This window comes from Neomonachus schauinslandi, chromosome 11 (genome assembly GCF_002201575.2).
Source record: "Neomonachus schauinslandi chromosome 11, ASM220157v2, whole genome shotgun sequence".
NCBI lineage: Eukaryota > Metazoa > Chordata > Mammalia > Carnivora > Phocidae > Neomonachus > Neomonachus schauinslandi.
In genome coordinates this window covers 9122738-9140031 of record NC_058413.1, presented here as the reverse complement: position 1 = coordinate 9140031, position 17294 = coordinate 9122738, and the positions used below count along the sequence as shown (strand labels likewise).

The following is a 17294-nucleotide window of genomic DNA, read 5'->3' as shown; positions in this document are numbered from 1 at the left end:
TTTTTTTTTAAGATCTTTTATTTATTTATTTGACAGAGAGAGACACAGCAAGAGAGGGAACACAAGCAGGGGGAGTGGGAGAGGGAGAAGCAGGCTTCCCGCTGAGCAGGGAGCCCGATGCAGGGCTCGATCCCAGGACCCTGGGATCATGACCTGAGCCGAAGGCAGACGCTTAACGACTGAGCCACCCAGGCGCCCCAAGTTGATGGTATTTTAAAGATTTTATTTATTTATTTGACAGAGAGGGATAGAGCCAGAGAGCACAAGCGGAGGGAATGGCAGAGGGAGAGGGAGAAGCAGGCTCTGCACCGAGCAGGGAGCCCGATGCGGGGCTCAATCCCAGGCCCCTGGGATCATGACCTGAGCCGAAGGCAGACGCTTGACCATCTGAGTCTCCCAGGCGCTCCTTATTTGTTGAATAAACTCCAGAAAAGAAGCTCTTTGACAACAGGAACTTTCCCTATTTTCTTGAAGACTATATCCTCATCCCCTACAACAGTGTTTGCCTAGCACGTTGTAGTAGGTTCTTAGTAGTTGGTTGAATGAATGAAAAGGAAAATTGGTTCTGAGGCCAGAAGGCTTACTGCTCTCAGTGGAAGTGTGAGTTAGAATAATACCAGATGGCAGTTCCTGAAGATACTTTTGAAACCACTTAAAAACATAGAATTGAACAAAAGTCAAAATGACTGCACTAATGCTTCCGCGAAGCTTGATTTTAAAGTAAACTTTTCCCTCTCCCGCAAACCTCCTCACCTCCTTTTTTAGCCTTTTGTTTCAGGAACCTGGTACCACCCTGAAAAGGACTAAGGAGGCTGGCAGCACTACACAATTCCTGTAGAAACCAGCTAGATCCTGTATTTACCTATAAAACCCCCCAGCACCTTCCTCTGAGCCCCTTCCTCCCGGTAGGCTTACAGTTTTTGAGGGCCATAGCTTGCTGCAGGCTCCTTTGCCCAGCAAAGCAATAAAGCTATTGTTTGGGGCGCCTGGGTGGCTCAGATGGTTGAGCGTCTGCCTTCTGCTCGGGTCATGGTCCCAGGGTCCTGGGATCCAACCCCACGTTGGGCTCCCCGCTCAGGGGAGAGCCTGCTTCTCCCTCTCCCACTCCCCCCTTGTGTGCCCTCTCTCACTGTGTCTCTCTCTGTCAAATAAATGAATAAAATCTTTAAAATAAATAAATAAATAAATAAATAAAAATAAAGCTATTGTTCCTCTTTATCCCCAACTCTTGTCTTCCTGCTATATTTTGGCTCTGAAGCACGGAGGTCGATTTTCCAATAACACTTTTGAAGTGATTGTGTTTTAAAAGCTAAATGACTAAGGGGCACCTGGGTGGCTCAGTCGTTAAGCGTCTGCCTTCGGCTCAGGTCATGATCCCGGGGTCCTGGGATCGAGCCCCACATCAGGCTCCCTGCTCCGCGGGAAGCCTGCTTCTCCCTCTCCCACTCCTCCTGCTTGTGTTCCCTCTCTTGCTGTGTCTCTCTCTGTCAAATAAATAAATAAATAAAATCTTTAAAAAAAAAAAATTTTAAAGCTAAATGACTAATTATGGCTCTTTTTTTGTTCTTACATTTTAGAAGTTCAATCACTTACAAAGTGTATATACTACTTACTAGCAAAATCTGTTCTAGAACAGTAATATGAGACATTTTCTGCTCCTAACACTGCCTCAAACTTGGACCCAACACTTCCCATCTCAGAGCCTCAACTTTTGATCTGTAAAAGGACTTTTGAACCAGGTAAGTTCTCTAGCAATGAGACTGTTATGTGGTCTTTGCTCTTAAGGATTTCATAATCTAAAAGTGCCTTGTTTTGGTGTTGGACAGATCTAGATTCATATCTGCTATTTATCAGCAATGTAATCCCGAGACAGTGACCCAACTGTTTGAAGCCCATTTCCTCATCTGTAAAATGGGTATGATGTCTCCTATCTCACACATGTTTTACAAAGATCACTTTAAAAGACTCAGCGTAATGCCGGATACAGAAACTTCTTTGAACACAGCCAGTTCCTTCTGCCTTAGATACAGGGGTAGAACAAAATTATGAATGGGTATACCAAAATATTAAAAATGTCTTTTCTGGGGCACCTGGCTGGCTAAGTCGGTGGAATGTCTGACTCTTGATGTTGGGGTTATGAATTTGAGTCCCATGTTGGGTGTTGAGATTACTTAAAAATAAAGTCTTTAAAAAAAAAAAGAATATTATTGGAACTAAGGAAATTAGAATATGAAAAACTCAGTATTAGCCAATGTTGAATGTGTTAGGTGTGACAATAGTATTTTGGCTATATAGAAGAATGTTCTCAGGGGTAAAATCTCATCTGCAATTGACTTTCGGATGAGTCAGCAAAGACAAAAATACAGACACATACATATTTGCAAGTGCATAGAGATAGAACAAGTGTAGGAAAATGATAAAAACTGGTGCATTTCAGTGCATATGTAAAGGTTCATTGTACTAATTTCTTAACTTTACTGAAGGTTTGAAATTCAAAATATGAAGCTGGGCTGGGAGGTGCAACACGGGCCCAAACCCTCCCTCTTCCAGGAAGCCTGCACTGATTAAACAAGACAGACAGAATATGCTTTTCCTCTGTTGAACACACCTCCACACAGGCAGCTTTTAACTTTAAACATCCCAGCCCTCGCATCCAACAGAAGTTCTGAATGTTAAATGGGAAAAATAATGCTTGGTTTTCAGTTTATTAAAAGTATAATCCTGGGATGCCTGGCTGGCTCGGTTTGTAGAGCATGCACCTCTTGATCTCAGGGTCATGAGTTCCAGTCCTGCGTAGAGCTTACTTAAAATAAAATTAAAGGGGCACCTGGGTGGCTCAGTCGTTGAGCGTCTGCCTTAGGCTCAGGTCATGATCCCGGGGTCCTGGGATCGAGCCCCGCATCGGGCTCCCTGCTCTGTGGGAAGCCTGCTTCTCCCTCTCCCGCTCCCCCTGCTTGTGTTCCTGCTCACTGTGTCTCTCTCTGTCAAATAAATAAATAAAATCTTTAAAAAAAAAATTAAAAATATAATCCAGTAGGGGTGCCTGGGTGGCTCAGTCAGTTAAGCACCCAACTCTTGGTTTCCACTCAGGTCATGATCTTAGAGTTGATCTCAGGGTCGTGAGATGGAGCTCCTGTAGGGCTCTGAACTCAGCAGGGAGTTGGCTTCCCCTCTCCCTCTGCCCCCCCACCCTGCAAACCTCTCTCTAAAATAAATAAATCTTTAAAAATAAATTATATATTTATAAAATCCAGCAAAGGAAGTGGAGACAAACATAACATAAAGTGCCTTGCCCCCTCTGGTCACACAGAGGCAGTGGCAGGGCTGATATCAGGACCCTTATCTCCTCTACCATCTCTGCAATAAGCTGAATTTTTGTCAGAAATGGAGAGTTGGGAGTGTCACCCACTAGGGAGATAGGATCATCACAGAGCCTGGCTTCTCATTGCCTTAGCTCAAGTGAGCTCCCGGATCTTAATTGTTTCCACACCCATAGCCCAATTCCCGTGGCCCATTCCCGGTCCCACATTAAATCACACGCCTCTCTGTGAGAACTCTAGGGCTTTATTAAAAGTGGAGCTGACTGCGAGGGAGCCCCATTCTCCAGTCTTTTTTCTCCACCTCTTCCTCTCAACACATCCCTCTGGGGCAGGTCACTAGGCCGTCAAGAAAGAGGAGTCTGAGGAGAATGAAAAGGGGCAATGCTTTCTCCAAAGTCCTCTGAAACAACCAGAGTCCTTCTGGCTCCAGCTGAGAATCTTCTGGTGGAAGGGGTGAGAGATTCAGTTATCATCTTCAAGGTCCTCCATGTCTACATCCTGGGAGGCTTTTGTCTTCTTTTGCCGCTTGGGCCGTGGTTCACTAGTCCTGACTGGCCTTGTGGGGGCTTCCACTGACCAAAAAGAAAGAGGAAGCATTAAAGAACCCCAACGAATCCAGGCTGCCCCCTTACCCCACCTCTGCGCCCCGGCCTCACCTTCCATGGCTGCTTTCTCTTTCTGGGCCAGCCGGATCTGCTGGAGGAGCTTTCTGCGCTTCTTCCCAGAGAGAGTAATGTTGGCACGTGCACTGGACCTGAAGGGTCGGTAGGAGCAAAGATATCCAGTTTAACCTGAACCAAGGTAGGTTGATTCTGGCTATTGAAAAGGTCTCTGGGGGAGTCCCTCTGACTCTCCCCCCCCCCATGCTCTCTCGCATGGAGCAGGACTTGATCCCAGGAGCCGGATACAGGACTCGATTCCAGGACCCTGGGATCATGACCTGAGCCGAAGGCAGTCGCTTAACCAACTGAGCCACCCAGGCGTCCTGTGTGTGCTTTAAATTTATTTATAAAAATCTGTGTGGACAGGGCGCCTGGGTGGCTCAGTTGGTTAAGCGACTGCCTTCGGCTCAGGTCGTGATCCCAGGGTCCTGGGATCGAGTCCCCCATCGGGCTCCCTGCTCTGCGTGGAGCCTGCTTCTCCCTCTCCCACTCCCCCTGCTTGTGTTCCCTCTCTCGCTGTGTCTCTCTCTGTCAAATAAATAAAATCTTTAAAAAAAAAAAAATCTGTGTGGACGTACAATGGTACTTGGGGAGGTGGGTGAGTCGAGAGTTCTTACATTCTCAGTGGGGTCCAAGACCCAGAGAGGTTGTGAGCTACCGGTCCTGTGACAGGATAGCGAAGTGTAGACACAAACGCTGCTTATATAAAAGTCATTGCGCACGGAAAGCAGAGGGGATACTTGCGGTGGAGCTCGGCAGGAAGGAGAAAGGGGACTCGGTGGGGAGGAGCAAAGCGAAGAGGGTCTGGCACTCACGCCCGCTTCTTCAGGTGGTGCCGCGTGATCAGCCCTTCGTCTATCACAGCCCCGATCACCCGGCGCTTCAGTCGCCTCTCCCGGCTCAACACCCGCCGTCGCTTGAACAGCTTCTTCTTCAGCTCCTAAGGGGGAGGAAGATGCTAATCAGACGGAAGCCGCGACCCGGGACCCCGCACCCGGCGACTCCAGCCCATAGATTCCCATCTCTGGCGAGATTAGAGGGCTCCAGGACGCATGGGGAAACAAAGTCGGGGCGCCCACACAGTCACCGTTCGCGGCCGGTTGATCTTTCCGCCGGGAGCGCCCATGTTGGCTCCACCACCGCGTCTTGGCTCTGCGCAGCGTCAGTGCCGGCCCCGCCCCTCAGCCTTCGCGAGCCAATCGCAGCTCGGGGACGGGTCCTGAGGGCTATATAAAAGCGCTCGGCGACGTTACGTGTCTTTCGCGGGACGGCGTTCGGGGAGGTACGTGGTTCGGTTGTGGAGCTGGGTGCGAGGGTGGGGGTTCTGGGCGAGGCCTGCGCACCCTCCTTTTCTTGGCGGCGGTCGGGTGTGCGGTCCCGGTCCCCGTAATGTACGGAGGCAGAGGGAAAGGGCTCCGGCCCCCTCGGCGTCATGTCTTCGGTGCCCGCGGCTTCTAGTCCGCCAGTTCTATCCTCAAACGCCGGGACACGGGCTCCGAGAAGCGTGATGGAACCAAGGTTCTGCGGGCTCCTCTCTGGTGTGCTAATTTAGCCTTCTCCTTTGATTTCAGGTCCTTGGAACCGTCCCTGGAGCCGGAGCTGTCGTGTCCCCTCCTCTTTCACTGCCCGTTGCAAACAATAAAGGCAGTTCCTACCCTAGTAGGTGTGTGTCCGCGTTCTTTTTTCCGAGGTTGTTGTTAGGGAGGCTGTAAGCATTATTCCACAGAGCGGAATTTGCAGCTTTTCTCTTGGACCTCAGGCTCCTGCGGGAGTGCGGGCGACATTTCGCAGAAGGTTCTCTGGCCGACCTTGCCGGGATTTCCAGATGGCCGCGCTGCGCCGAACCCTCCACGTGGCGACCCTGGCGGCTGGGGCGCGCCGCGCTTTGGCGGGTAGGGAAGGTGGACAGAGTGGGAGGGAGGGTTCTTAGTGACCTGGGAATCTAGTCCCTGAAATTGTGATTCTTCAAACCCCAGGGTACATAGCACCGTTTCTGCAGCATTTTGATGGAACTTGGGCGCTGGGTGACACACGTACTCCACTCGTGTCCACAGGCTCCCTGGCTGGTAGCTGCCTGGCCGACCGTCGCCTCTGGGATAAGCTCCATGCCGATGCCCGTAGGGGCAGCGTCCCCACGTTCGACTGGTTCTTTGGGTATGAGGAAGCCCAGGGGTTGCTACTTCCGCTGCTGCAGGAGGCACGGGCTGCCTGCCCACCGAGGGTGTTGGACGTGGGCTGTGGGACCTCCAGCCTGTGTACAGGCCTCTACACCAAGTGCCCACATCCCGTGGATGTGCTGGGGGTGGACTTCTCTCCTGTGGCTGTTGCCCACATGAAGAGTCTCCTGGAAGGTGGTCAAGGCCAAACACCCCTCTGTCCTGGGCATCCTGCTTCCCGACTCCACTTCATAAAGGCTGATGCCCAGAACCTGGAGCCAGTGGCTTCCTCAGGCTCCTTCCAGCTAGTGCTGGATAAGGGTACCTGGGATGCTATTTCCCGAGGTGGTCTGCCCAGGGCTTACCAGCTTCTGTCAGAGTGCCTCAGGGTCCTAAGCCCCCAGGGGACCCTGATTCAGTTCTCAGATGAGGACCCTGATGTGCGGCTGCCCTGCCTGGAGCAAGGGTCCCCAGGCTGGACTGTGACTGTGCAGGAGTTAGGCCCTTTCGGGGGCATCACCTACTTTGCTTACTTGGTTCAAGGCTCTCATTAAAGACTTCAGTCCTGACCCGAATTTTCCTGTTGGGTAGCTTTTCAACTTTGTAAGATGACTGGGAAGCAAGGATTTGAGGCCTGGCCTCCACATTTATTAGCTGGGAGCACAGAGTATTGAATGTTTCTGTGCCCCAGTTCATGCTCTGGCAGCAAGGAGGAATAATACCCGGAGTTAGGGGATTACATATGATGATAGGTGAAACGTGGAGCATTTAGCAATGCCAGGCACAAGACGGAGTGCTGAGTAGAGAAGGTGCAGGGGCTCATTCCCCAGCCCCAACGAACTGGAACTCCTAAAAACACAGGAGTTCTGTGGGGTTTTTTGTTTGTTTGTTTGAGGAGTTTAGGGATTTGTCTGTTTGTTCTTAGATTTATTTATTCTAGAGTGAGCGAGCAGGGGGAGGGGCAGAGGCAGAGGGAGAATCCAAGCAATCTCCATGCCCAGTGCGGAGCCCAAATCAGGGCTCCTCCCTGAGATCATGGCCTGAGCCAAAACCAAGAGTTGGGTGCTTAACCGACTGAGCCACCCAGGTGCCCCTGTTGGAGGAGTTTTTTAATAGAGGGGTTCTTAATCCAAATTCCAGTACTGACTGACTTGTGTGAGCCAGTGGCCTCACCCCTACACCTCTTGTCCTCACCTGTAAAAGGAGAAGACTGAAAGAACCGATAGAAGGGCCTCATAACAAACCACTGAAATGTGAAGGGAGACAGAACAATACTTACCCTCAAAGCTCCTGGGAGGCAGGAGATGTGAATATTCCACAAAGCAGCTTCTACAAACACGGGAGCTGGCTGCTGGGTTCCAGAGAGGACAGGGGTTGGAGGCTTCCTGATACTCTGTATCCTCAGGAATCCAGGAGACCTCTTGTTCTCCCTGTTCCTGCCCCCAGCTGAGTTCTGGGTTAAAGGATCTTAAGGGAGATCTGGGGTCCAGTGGGCTCCAAGTCCAGCCTGGGGGAGAGAGGAGTTGAAGAGCCCATTAAGAATGAAAAGTATTCCTGATCTATTACTGACTTTTTAAAAGATGAAACAAATTTGTGTATTTTTTTCTTATTGAAAAAAGTAATACAGCAATTATAATTAAGAGGCTAATTTCAGGGGTGCCGGGGTGGCTCAGTCCCTTAAGCATCTGGCTCAGGTCATGATCCCAGGATCCTGGGATTGAGCCCCACATCGGGCTCCCTGATGCTTCTGGGAGTCTGCTTCTCCCTCTCCCTCTGCCATCCCCCCTGCTTGTGCTCTCTCTCTGTCAACTAAATAAAATAAAAAATCTTTTTTTAAAAAAAGGCTACTTTGAGACGCCTGGGTGGCTCAGTCCGATAAGTGTCGGCCTTGGGCTCAGGTCATGATCCCAGGGTCCTGGGATCAAGCCGCACATCGGACTCCTTGCTCAGCAAAGAGCTTGCTTTTCCCTCTGCCTTCCGCTCCCCCTGCTTGTGCTCTTTCTCTCACTCTCTGACAAATAAATAAAATCTTAAAAAAAAAAAAAAGGCTAATTTCACAGCCTGTTTCCTCATGAGGATGAAAGGATCTCCCTCACTGGGTTCTGAAAATCATGAGATAAAAGCATTTAGCACACTGTAAATGCTAATAAATAAGCTTCTAGAACAGTATCAGACATGGGGAAAAGTCTGGAAGAAAAGGCATCCAAAATGTAACTTATCTCTGGGTAGTTGATTTGGGATGATTTTATTACCTTTTTTCCCCCACAACAATGTGAATTTTTTTTTTAAAGATTTTATTTATTTATTTATTTGACACACACACACACACACACACACACAGAGGGAGAGAGCAAGCACAAGCAGGGGGAGCGGCAGGCAGGGGAGAAGCAGGCTCCCCACTGAGTAAGGAGCCCGATGCAGAACTCGATCCCAGGATCCTGGGATCATGAGCTGAAGGCAGACGCTTAACCAACTGAGCCACCCAGGCTCCCCAAACAATGTGAATATTTTAAAACATTAAGAATAATTAAAAGGCATCACCCTCAGACCCATCTGACCTCTGAACTTCCCTCTGAAGTTCAACTTTGCCAGACACCTTGACTTTTCTCTCCACCTCTACTTTTTTCCCCACTACATTTACTAAGCACCTACTGTATGCTTGTATTGCTTGGCACGGGGGACACAGCTGAGGTTCCTATCTCAGTCCTGCCCAGAACACCCAGGTCACAACAGCCCCGCTGAAGCAGCTGCCTCCCTCACCTGGCTCTTCACTTTGGTCCTGGAAGAACACCTCGGCCTCCTCTTCCTCATCGGTGAGCAGCAGCAGTTCCTCATGCGGCCAACCAAGCTCCCCGCTGTCTTCACTCACCTCAGAGGCTTCCACCACAATGGAGGGCAGGTGGGTCTTTTGAGAGACAACCTGAATCGGGATAGCAGGGTGCTTGGACCAAGTTGGAGGATGAGCCAGCAGCCGGACACAGGGTGGAGAAGTACTAACCTGAACATCCTGGTGGCCTTCAACCCTGACAATTTCTCCTCCGTCCATCCACAGAGGGTTGGTCAGCTGAGGACTTTCCGGGTGCTGGGAGGAGCCTGGGCTATCTCTAGGCCAAGGGCCATCCTCACTGCTCCCTGGCACAAGGGCCATGGGTGCTAATTCTTAGACTACAGAGTGGTTGAACTCAAAGTGGAGTACCCCTGCTCAGTACCCTCCACAGACTGCTCCTTTAATCTTTGGAGCCTGGCCCCTTAATCACTTCTGAGAAGAGAATGACAAGCTAGGAGATTATGGGCCTTCCAGGGGAGGGGAAAATCCCAAGAGGTGGAATAGGAGCTTTATGTCTCCTCACTCCCTGGGTGACACTGGGAAAGGCAGGAGGGATAAGATTGAACAAGGGCATCTGGATGAAAGTCTTGTGAGTGAAGAGCTTTGCTAACAAACTTAAAATTTCCTGATTCCTTTGCTTACTGGGTCTCCTAATTTGACATGTTTCTTTGTGTCTTATTTAACGAATATTCATATGGTGTTAACTATTTGCCAGGAACTGTTTTAAATGCTTTATATATAAACTCATTTAATTATTCTATAATTATGAGATAGATACTGTCATTAGCCCTATTTCCTGATCCAGATCTCCCTGGGTGGGCACAAAGAACTTAAATGACTTGCCCAGAGATACCCAACTAAAAGGTGCTTTCTTCTTCAAACTAGAATTCAGTATGTTACTCCAAATTCAGAGTTTTCATTGGCAGGGGGTGGGGGGTGCAAGGGTATACCATGATGAGAAAAACAACAAATTTACTTTCTTTTTTAATTTTTAATTTTTTTTTTAAAGATTTTATTTATTTATTTGACAGAGACACAGCGAGAGAGGGAACACAAGCAGGGCGAGTGGGAGAGGGAGAAGCAGGCTTCCCCGCCGAGCAGGGAGCCCGATGTGGGGCTCGATCCCAGGACCCCGTGATCATGACCTGAGCCGAAGGCAGATGCTTAACGACTGAGCCACCCAGGCGCCCCTACTTTCTTTTTTTAAAAGATTTTTTTTTAATCTTTTTTATTTTTATTTTAAAGATTTTATTTATTTATTTGAGAGAGAGAGAGAATGAGAGAGAGCACATGAGAGGGGGGAGGGCCAGAGGGAGAAGCAGACTCCCTGCCCAGCAGGGAGCCCGATGCGGGACTCGATCCTGGGACTCGATCCTGGGACTCGATCCTGGGACTCCAGGACCATGACCTGAGCCGAAGGCAGTCGCTTAACCAACTGAGCCACCCAGGCGCCCTTTTAAAAAAAGATTTTATTTATTGGCACCTGGGTGGCTCAGTTGTTGGGCGTCTGCCTTCAGCTCAGGACATGATCCCAGGGTCCTGGGATTGGGTCCCGCGTCGGGCTCCCTGCTCGGCGAGAAGCCTGCTTCTCCCTCTCCCACTCCCCCTGCTTGTGTTCCCTCTCTCGCTGTGTCTCTCTCTGTCAAATAAATAAATAAAATCTTTAGAAAAAAATGGTTTTTTATTTACTTGAGAGAGCACGCGCAGTGGGGAGGGGCAGAGGGAGAGGGAGAAGCCGACCCCAGTTGAGCAGGGAGACCCAAGTGGGGCTCCAACCCAGAAGCCTGAGATCATGACTTGAGCCAAAGGCAGACGCTTAACCGACTGAACCACCCAGGCGTCCCCAACAAATTTACTTTCAACACGTTTATTTAACAAGTAAAATAGGGTGCCTGGCTGGCTCCGTCGGTGGAGCCTGCGACTCATGATCTCGGGGTCCTCAGTTCGAGCCCCACATTGGGTGTGGCGGTTACTTAAAATCTTTTAAAAAGTAAAAAAAAAAAAAATATATATATATAAATATATATATACCTTTTTCCTCACCCAGTACACTTGGCTTTGAGTTTTTGTTCATAAATTGAGGGAATTTGGAGGGGGTCAGTAGATTGATGTGTGTAAGCATCTGGATGTGCAGTATGTGCTGTACTGAAAAAGCACAAATCATTGTAGGAAACTACAGAGCACACTCCTAGCAGATTTCGGAACTGGGCAACTGCAAAACCCACAGCAACCAGGCTGACACGCACGCTCCCCTTAGCAATCCCACTTGGAATTTCCTGACAGTGGGGCCGGGGCTCGGCCCTCGCGGCCACTTCGGGACGCGCTCAACCTTCCCAGCCAAACCCGGTCGTTTAAGACGCAGGCGCTCCAGATTCGGAGGTCTTGGCCGATCAGGCCCTCTCTAGCCGGGCCCCTTCTCTATGGTTTCCTCTACGCGCCGCTCTAGCCTGCGCGGGGGGCAGCGAGACGTCGTGGCCGGCTTCCCAAGCTGCGGGAGGCTCCGGAGGGCGCCCCACTGGGCGCGCGGTCGGCCATGGAGACCTTGCGCAAAGCGCTGATCGTGGGTGCCCTCCTGGGCGCGGGGGCTGGCGTGGGCTCCGCGCTCTTTGTCCTCGTGACCCCGGGAGAGCAGCAGAAGCAGGCGATGCTGAAGGTGGGAGTAACTGGGGGTGCGAGGTGGGGTGGGCGGACGGAGAGCCCCTGGCTTGGGGGGGGGGGCGGCGGTCAGGGCTACGAACCTCCCTTCCTGCTCGCAGGAGATGCCCGAGCAGGACCCGCGGCGCAGGGACGAGGCGGCGAGGACCAAAGAGTTAGTGCTGGCCACTCTGCAGGAGGCAGCGGCCACGCAGGAGAACGTGGCCTGGAGGAAGAACTGGAAGGTCGGCGGCGGCGGGAGGTCAGCGTGAGCCCGGACCTCCCTCGTGGGCGCTGGGACCTTGCTCCCGCGCAGGAGTCCGACGCGGCTTCTCCGTCGTAGGCCGGGTAGGGAGTCCGGCCCTGGGAGCCGCTGCGGGGTGAGCACGTCCCCCCTCCACCCGCAGACGCTGCACTGACTGCGCTTTCACGTTCTACGTCGCGGGCCGGGGCGTCGGATGTGAGAACTGAAGGAGCCAATAAATCATGTTCCTCCGGCCAGTGAGCCCTGCGGTCTGACGCCTATGTCTAGAGTGTTCTCGGGATCCGTGCAGGGAACGTGGAAGACTGTGGCTCCCACTGCACTGCCCAGCAGCGACCACATTTTCAAAACACAAGTCAGGGCATGTGGTCTGTTTTGAGTGTACTTTTGGTGATAACCAGGCGACATTCTCGAAATCAAAACTATCTTGGAAAATCTTGTAGCAATAGATGCCCATGGAGGACGCTTTGGGTTTCCTGTTCTTTGAGTGAGGTTGGAGAGGGGCTGCTAGCATTTAGCATGTGCCATGATGCTTTCTGGGGATACTGGACCGTTGGAGGCCAATTTGCTAGGAGTGAAAGGAGCGTGCTTTGAGTCAGACAGATCTTGATTAAAGTCCTGCATATTACAAAACCTCTCTGAGCCTCAGTCCTGTTCCATAAAATGTGTAATTATCTTGAAGGTTGTTGTAAAAAGACTAACTTGGAAATGTAAAGTGTATTGCTTGGCACAGAACAGCCCTTCAATAAATGTAGGGGATGGTTTCCCCTTCCAAGGGATTTCAAGGTAGTAGTTCACAATCTCCGAATCCAGTCATGGGATCTCTTGTAGATGCCACTGAAGTAATGAAATAAAGCTGGCATTTGGGTCACACCCCACATCCGAGTCAACCAATTCACTCCCTGTTGTCTTTTTTTTTTTTTTAATTTATTTGAGGGACGCCTGGGTGGCTGGGTTAAGTGCCTGCCTTCAGCTCAGGTCATGATCCCGGGGTCCTGGGATGGAGCTCCGCATTGGGCTCCTTGCTTGGCAAGGAGCCGGCTTCTCCCTCTGCTTGCTGCTCCCCCTGCTTGTGGTCTCTCTCTGATAAATAAATAAACTCTTTAATTAAGAAAAAAAAAATTTTGAGAAACCCTGGTGGGGAGGAAGAGAGGGAGTCATAAGCGGACTCTCTGCTCAGTGCAGATGGTGGGAGGAGGGGGGCTCAGTCTCACAAGGCCGATATCATTACCTGAGCAGAAACCAAGAGTGGGACCCTTAACCAACTGAGCCACCCAGGTGCCCCCTGTTGTCTATTTTACATCCTGTGGTTCCAAGCCAGATTTCAATTGAAGGGAAAAAAAAAAGCCTGCTTATTTAATAAATATTTATTTAATTAAATAAAGCCAGAACAGTAAATACAGCTTGGGAACACTGAGGTGTAAACCCAGATGGGAGCATTGGTGCTGTTTTCAGCTGCTGGATGGTGAAGCCCTAAGCCAAACACATTTGTTATGTGTGATCTTTGGTTTGTGGCCTTTTTCCTAGCCTGGGAATGACAGGGAAAAGGTTAGCAGCTCTTTGAGGGAACATTAGGGTGAGGTGATCAGCAACGGTGAGGGGCTATGATGCAGGAGCTTGGAGGTTGAGAGCCTGAGCCCTAGAGTCGGGACTTCCCCAGGTGTGTCCAGGTTCTACTGTTGGTTACCTGTGTTGGTTTCAACAAGCCATGTGCTTTGGTGTCCCAATCTCTAAAATGGGATACTTGTACTTATTCCCAGATAATTGCCTTCTTACCTCAGTTAATACATATACAGCAGTTAAAACTGTGTGGTGCATATTAAGTACTCAATACTTTTTAGTGAAGAGGAAATGCAGTTGTAAAGGTCACTGCAATGCTCCCCTGGCCATTTGTGAATGGCTACATTAAAAAAATTACCCTTTTAGGGCTGCCTGGGTGGCTTAGTCGGTTAAGCGTCTGCCTTCGGCTCAAGTCGTGATCCAGGGTCCTAGGATCGAGTCCCGCATCGGACTGCCCACTTCTCTCTCCGCCTCCCACCCCCCGCTCCCCCAGGCTCATTCTCTCTCTCTCTCTCGCAAAAATAAAATCTTTTAAAAAAAGAGAAAAACATCTGAAAAAAAAATCTTAAAAAAAAAAAAAAGAAACTTAAAATGAAAAATAGGGCCTATCCTAAATGCCTTCCCTTTGGCTTCTTCCCCTGCCTCAGTTTTGTCCCTCCCAGCCATTCAGGAAGGAGTCAGGCACATACAGAACTCAGAGGGTCTATTTATTAGGAAGGAGATGTCAGTGCTTTATCAAAGATGAAGAGGTCAGAGAGGGATGGTGGGATAAAGGCCTCTCAGCTGGGACATTTCTTGGCCACAATGAGGACAGCAGAAGGCACAAGTCCTAAGATGGAAGAAAACAGCTTTGACCACAAAGATCCTTGCCTTTTGCCCCCCCAAATTTCTGGCCTCATTCCATCTCCACAAAGTCTCTTCTCCTGGCATTCCTTCCTTTCTCAGGCATCCCCCTCACCCCCGCAAGCCCTGTTTCTGGTCCCAGGTGTCATACCCAGCTCCTGCAGAGGCCGTTCCATGTCAGCCTCTGAGAAGGCCCGTCGGGGGAAGCCACTGAGCAACTGCACAGGGTCCTGGTCTCCCCCAGGCTCTTCCCCACGGTGGAGCTCCACATACAGCCTCACAGCTGCCAACTGTTCCCGAGCCCGGAACGTCTGCGTCAGTGAGGTCCCATCTGGCAGCCTGACCTGGAGGGCGAGCGAGAAATACAGTGTTGGGAGCATCAAACCTGAGGAGGTGCCCAAGTAAGGAAAACAAGAGCTGCAAAGTTGGCTTCTGTTTCCTGTTCGAGAGACTGAACCAGCGTAATTACTATCTGAAGCACCCTGATGAACAACCACTTCTTCTCTGCTTTACTAAGCAGTGAAGAGAGGCTCCAGCTTCCTCACATTTTAACAAACACAAGGATAAGATCGTAACAAAAATACCTAAATACCCCATCATGCAAATAGCTGTGTAATAAACTAAATGAAAACATGAACAACTAAAAAGGTAACTGCTGAGGTAAAAGGGAGGTATGGATTTAAATTAAGACCAGGGCAAGAGAAATTTGATATCTTTCCAAGAGTAGAGGAGATAGGGTTTCAAAAGTTTCAAAAAGTTTCCTTCAAAAGAAGGAAGAGGTTTCGCAAAGAGAACCCAACTGAATAAAGCTCTGAGCCAGGTGTCTTACAGGCCAACGAAGGGGTCCCAGAAGCAAGACAGGAATTAGAATCAGTACCTGTATGCGACACTGGTCATACTCCCGCTTGGTGGGAGGCTCCTGGCTGGGAGAGGAGGGAACAGGACCTGGCTCTGTTGGTGAAGGCCGAGAACCCACACTCCCACCATACTGGAAGATAAAGGAAAACACTGATCAGGCCCTCACCCACTCTTGAGAGGAGCATCGTATGCCAATCCTTTCCCCCTGAAGCTAGAAAAGGGATTTTTTTTTTTTTTTTTTTTACTAGCCCACCTACTTCCTTACTCCAGTGTCTTCCCAATCACCTACCTTCTTGGCTCTCTCTGCTTTGTCTCTTTCAATCTTTTCTCGGACTCTCTGTCTGGAATGCAGACAGGAAGAAAGTAGGTCAGACGTTGACAAAGCAAACCTAGCTTCCCGCCTCCTCGATTATCCAACATCCCCATCACCCAGACCTGGCTGCTAACTCTTCAGCCTTTTCCCTCCTCCGCTCCTCAGCAGCCCGGCGCATCTCATCTTCCTGAAGCCGCTGTCTAGCAGCTGACAACTCCTGCCCTTGTTTCCTGCGCTGCCGTTCCCGTTCCAAAGCCTCTCGCTCCTCTCTTTCTTCCCGCTCCCGCTGCTTCTGGGCCACCAGCTCCAACATCCTGTGTTGCAGAAAAGAAGGAGCTCAAAAAAAAATGGACATAGATCGAGAAGGTGAGTTTATAACCAGGATTCAAAATGAAATGCGGGAGGGGCGCCTGGGTGGCTCAGTCATTAAGCGTCTGCCTTCGGCTCAGGTCATGGTCCCAGGGTCCTGGGATCGAGCCCCGCATCGGGCTCCCTGCTCCGCGGGAAGCCTGCTTCTCCCTCTCCCACTCCCCCTGCTTGTGTTCCCTCTCTCACTGTGTCTCTCTCTGTCAAATAAAAAAAATAAAATAAAATGAAAGACAAAATGAAATGCGGGAACACGTGTCCAAAGAGAGATGAAAGAAACAGAAAGGAAACTGCCAAGGCAGGACAGAGGGAAAGGGTTAAGATCCAGGCTCTTTAGTCAGACTTGTGTACTGTGGACAGGTGGAAGGTGACCCTCAGAAACGTGACACTGTTCCTTACTATACCTCTTAGTCTGTTCCTGTCTCTCCTCTTCACTCAAAGTGGGTTTGCCTTCTCCGGCCGCAGAGCCGGGTCCTACAAACAAGCAATCAGTATTATTGCCCGTTCATCCTCCTCGAGCGCACGTGAATAATCAGACTGTCCCTCAGTCAGGACCTTCAGGGCCACCTTGCTCCGAGGAGGTGGGTTCCCTTCCCAGGACATGTCCGAGGGGGGTCGCGAGCGGCTCGTCTACATCAGGGTCGTCTTCGTGCTCCATCAACCTGGCAGGGAAAGTCGGGAGGGAGCTTAACACTGACGCTGCCCCTCCCAGCAGCCCCCCAGGCCCCTGCCACCCGGTCTGAGCGCTCACCAGTCCATTGCAGCCTCGATGCCCTGGTTCCCTGTGAGGGCCAGAGCCTTCTCCCTGGGGGCAGAAACACCGTGAATAGCGCCCGCGAGCCATGGTGCTGGTCAGGCTGGGGCGTGGAGCCTGAGGCCAGGCTGGGGGAAAGGCCAGACAGGCCCGCGATCCCCGTGGGCCAGGGTTTGGGGGGCTGCCTTACGCGCGTCCCCTGGGGAAGCCCATCTCGATGAGACTCTCCAGAGCCGTCAGCTCCGCCATGGCGCCGCCACCGCCGCTTCCGCGGGGACCTGCGGGAGGGCGAGAAGGAGGGCGCAGGGGCGGGGGTCAGCGCGGGGTGCCCCCGAGCCGCGCGCGGTCCCGCCCCCGACGCCCCAGCTGGGCGCTCTCTCACTCACCCGGCGCCCGACCCGCAGCCGACACTGACGAGAAGAAAGCCCAGGGGAAGCGGAAGTGCCCGGATCTGTTTGGGTCACGTGGAGGCGGGCGTGGACGGGTGCCGCCGAGAGCCAGAAAACACAGGCCTGGCCCGCCGCCTGGGCCCGGCGCCCGCGGGGGTGGGCGGTGGCGCGTCGGAGTCGCGGACCCGGAGGCGCCCCCCAAGCTGGGCCGCCCGGCGGCGGTGGGGAAGAAGGGTGGTGCGGCCCTGAAGCCCGTGGGCGGAATGTAGCAAGCTCTCGATGGGGTCCCTGAGCGCAAGCAATTGGAATGTTCTCTGGCAGTGTTGATCGGGAGCCATAGAAATGTGCGT

General features: G+C 51.3%; 4 protein-coding genes and 2 non-coding genes across 7 annotated transcripts; 4 read left to right on the top strand and 2 right to left on the bottom strand.

The window, feature by feature from the left end:
* Positions 1-3551: 3551 nt before the first annotated feature.
* Positions 3552-5155, bottom strand: C11H11orf98 (chromosome 11 C11orf98 homolog). Its single transcript, XM_021684929.1, has 4 exons — positions 5070-5155; positions 4798-4922; positions 3977-4074; positions 3552-3892 (listed from the first exon to the last, which is right to left on the bottom strand). Exons 1-4 carry the CDS (start codon positions 5106-5108, stop codon positions 3783-3785), a joined length of 372 nt encoding a protein of 123 aa, XP_021540604.1. The 5' UTR covers positions 5109-5155; the 3' UTR covers positions 3552-3782.
* Positions 5156-5244: 89 nt separating this feature from the next.
* Positions 5245-5764, top strand: LOC110575900. Its single transcript, XR_006540931.1, has 3 exons — positions 5245-5264; positions 5554-5645; positions 5742-5764. It is a non-coding gene; the product is annotated as a citrate synthase lysine methyltransferase (transcript).
* LOC123326308 lies at positions 5326-5474 on the top strand. Its single transcript, XR_006541012.1, has one exon. It is a non-coding gene; the product is annotated as a small nucleolar RNA SNORA57 (small nucleolar RNA).
* A 43-nt stretch (positions 5765-5807) lies between the features above and the next one.
* Positions 5808-6705, top strand: CSKMT (citrate synthase lysine methyltransferase). Its single transcript, XM_044919300.1, has 2 exons — positions 5808-5874; positions 6037-6705. The coding sequence occupies exons 1-2, from the start codon at positions 5808-5810 to the stop codon at positions 6690-6692; spliced, it is 723 nt and encodes a 240-aa protein (XP_044775235.1). The 3' UTR covers positions 6693-6705.
* A 4718-nt stretch (positions 6706-11423) lies between these two features.
* Positions 11424-12747, top strand: LOC110575902 (ubiquinol-cytochrome-c reductase complex assembly factor 3). The gene is made up of 2 exons (XM_021684930.1): positions 11424-11618; positions 11722-12747. Exons 1-2 carry the CDS (start codon positions 11499-11501, stop codon positions 11869-11871), a joined length of 270 nt encoding a protein of 89 aa, XP_021540605.1. The 5' UTR covers positions 11424-11498; the 3' UTR covers positions 11872-12747.
* Positions 12748-14107: 1360 nt separating this feature from the next.
* Positions 14108-17042, bottom strand: UBXN1 (UBX domain protein 1). 2 transcript variants are annotated; one of them, XM_021684931.1, is made up of 10 exons: positions 16942-17042; positions 16746-16833; positions 16553-16606; positions 16357-16463; positions 16206-16275; positions 15558-15749; positions 15412-15463; positions 15142-15252; positions 14416-14608; positions 14108-14250 (listed from the first exon to the last, which is right to left on the bottom strand). In XM_021684931.1, exons 2-10 carry the CDS (start codon positions 16802-16804, stop codon positions 14201-14203), a joined length of 888 nt encoding a protein of 295 aa, XP_021540606.1. In that variant the 5' UTR covers positions 16805-16833; positions 16942-17042; the 3' UTR covers positions 14108-14200. The 2 variants fall into 2 exon arrangements, with proteins under 2 accessions (XP_021540606.1, XP_021540607.1); XM_021684932.2 differs by having other exon boundaries at positions 16369-16463; positions 16942-16996.
* Between the last annotated feature and the right edge of the window lie 252 nt (positions 17043-17294).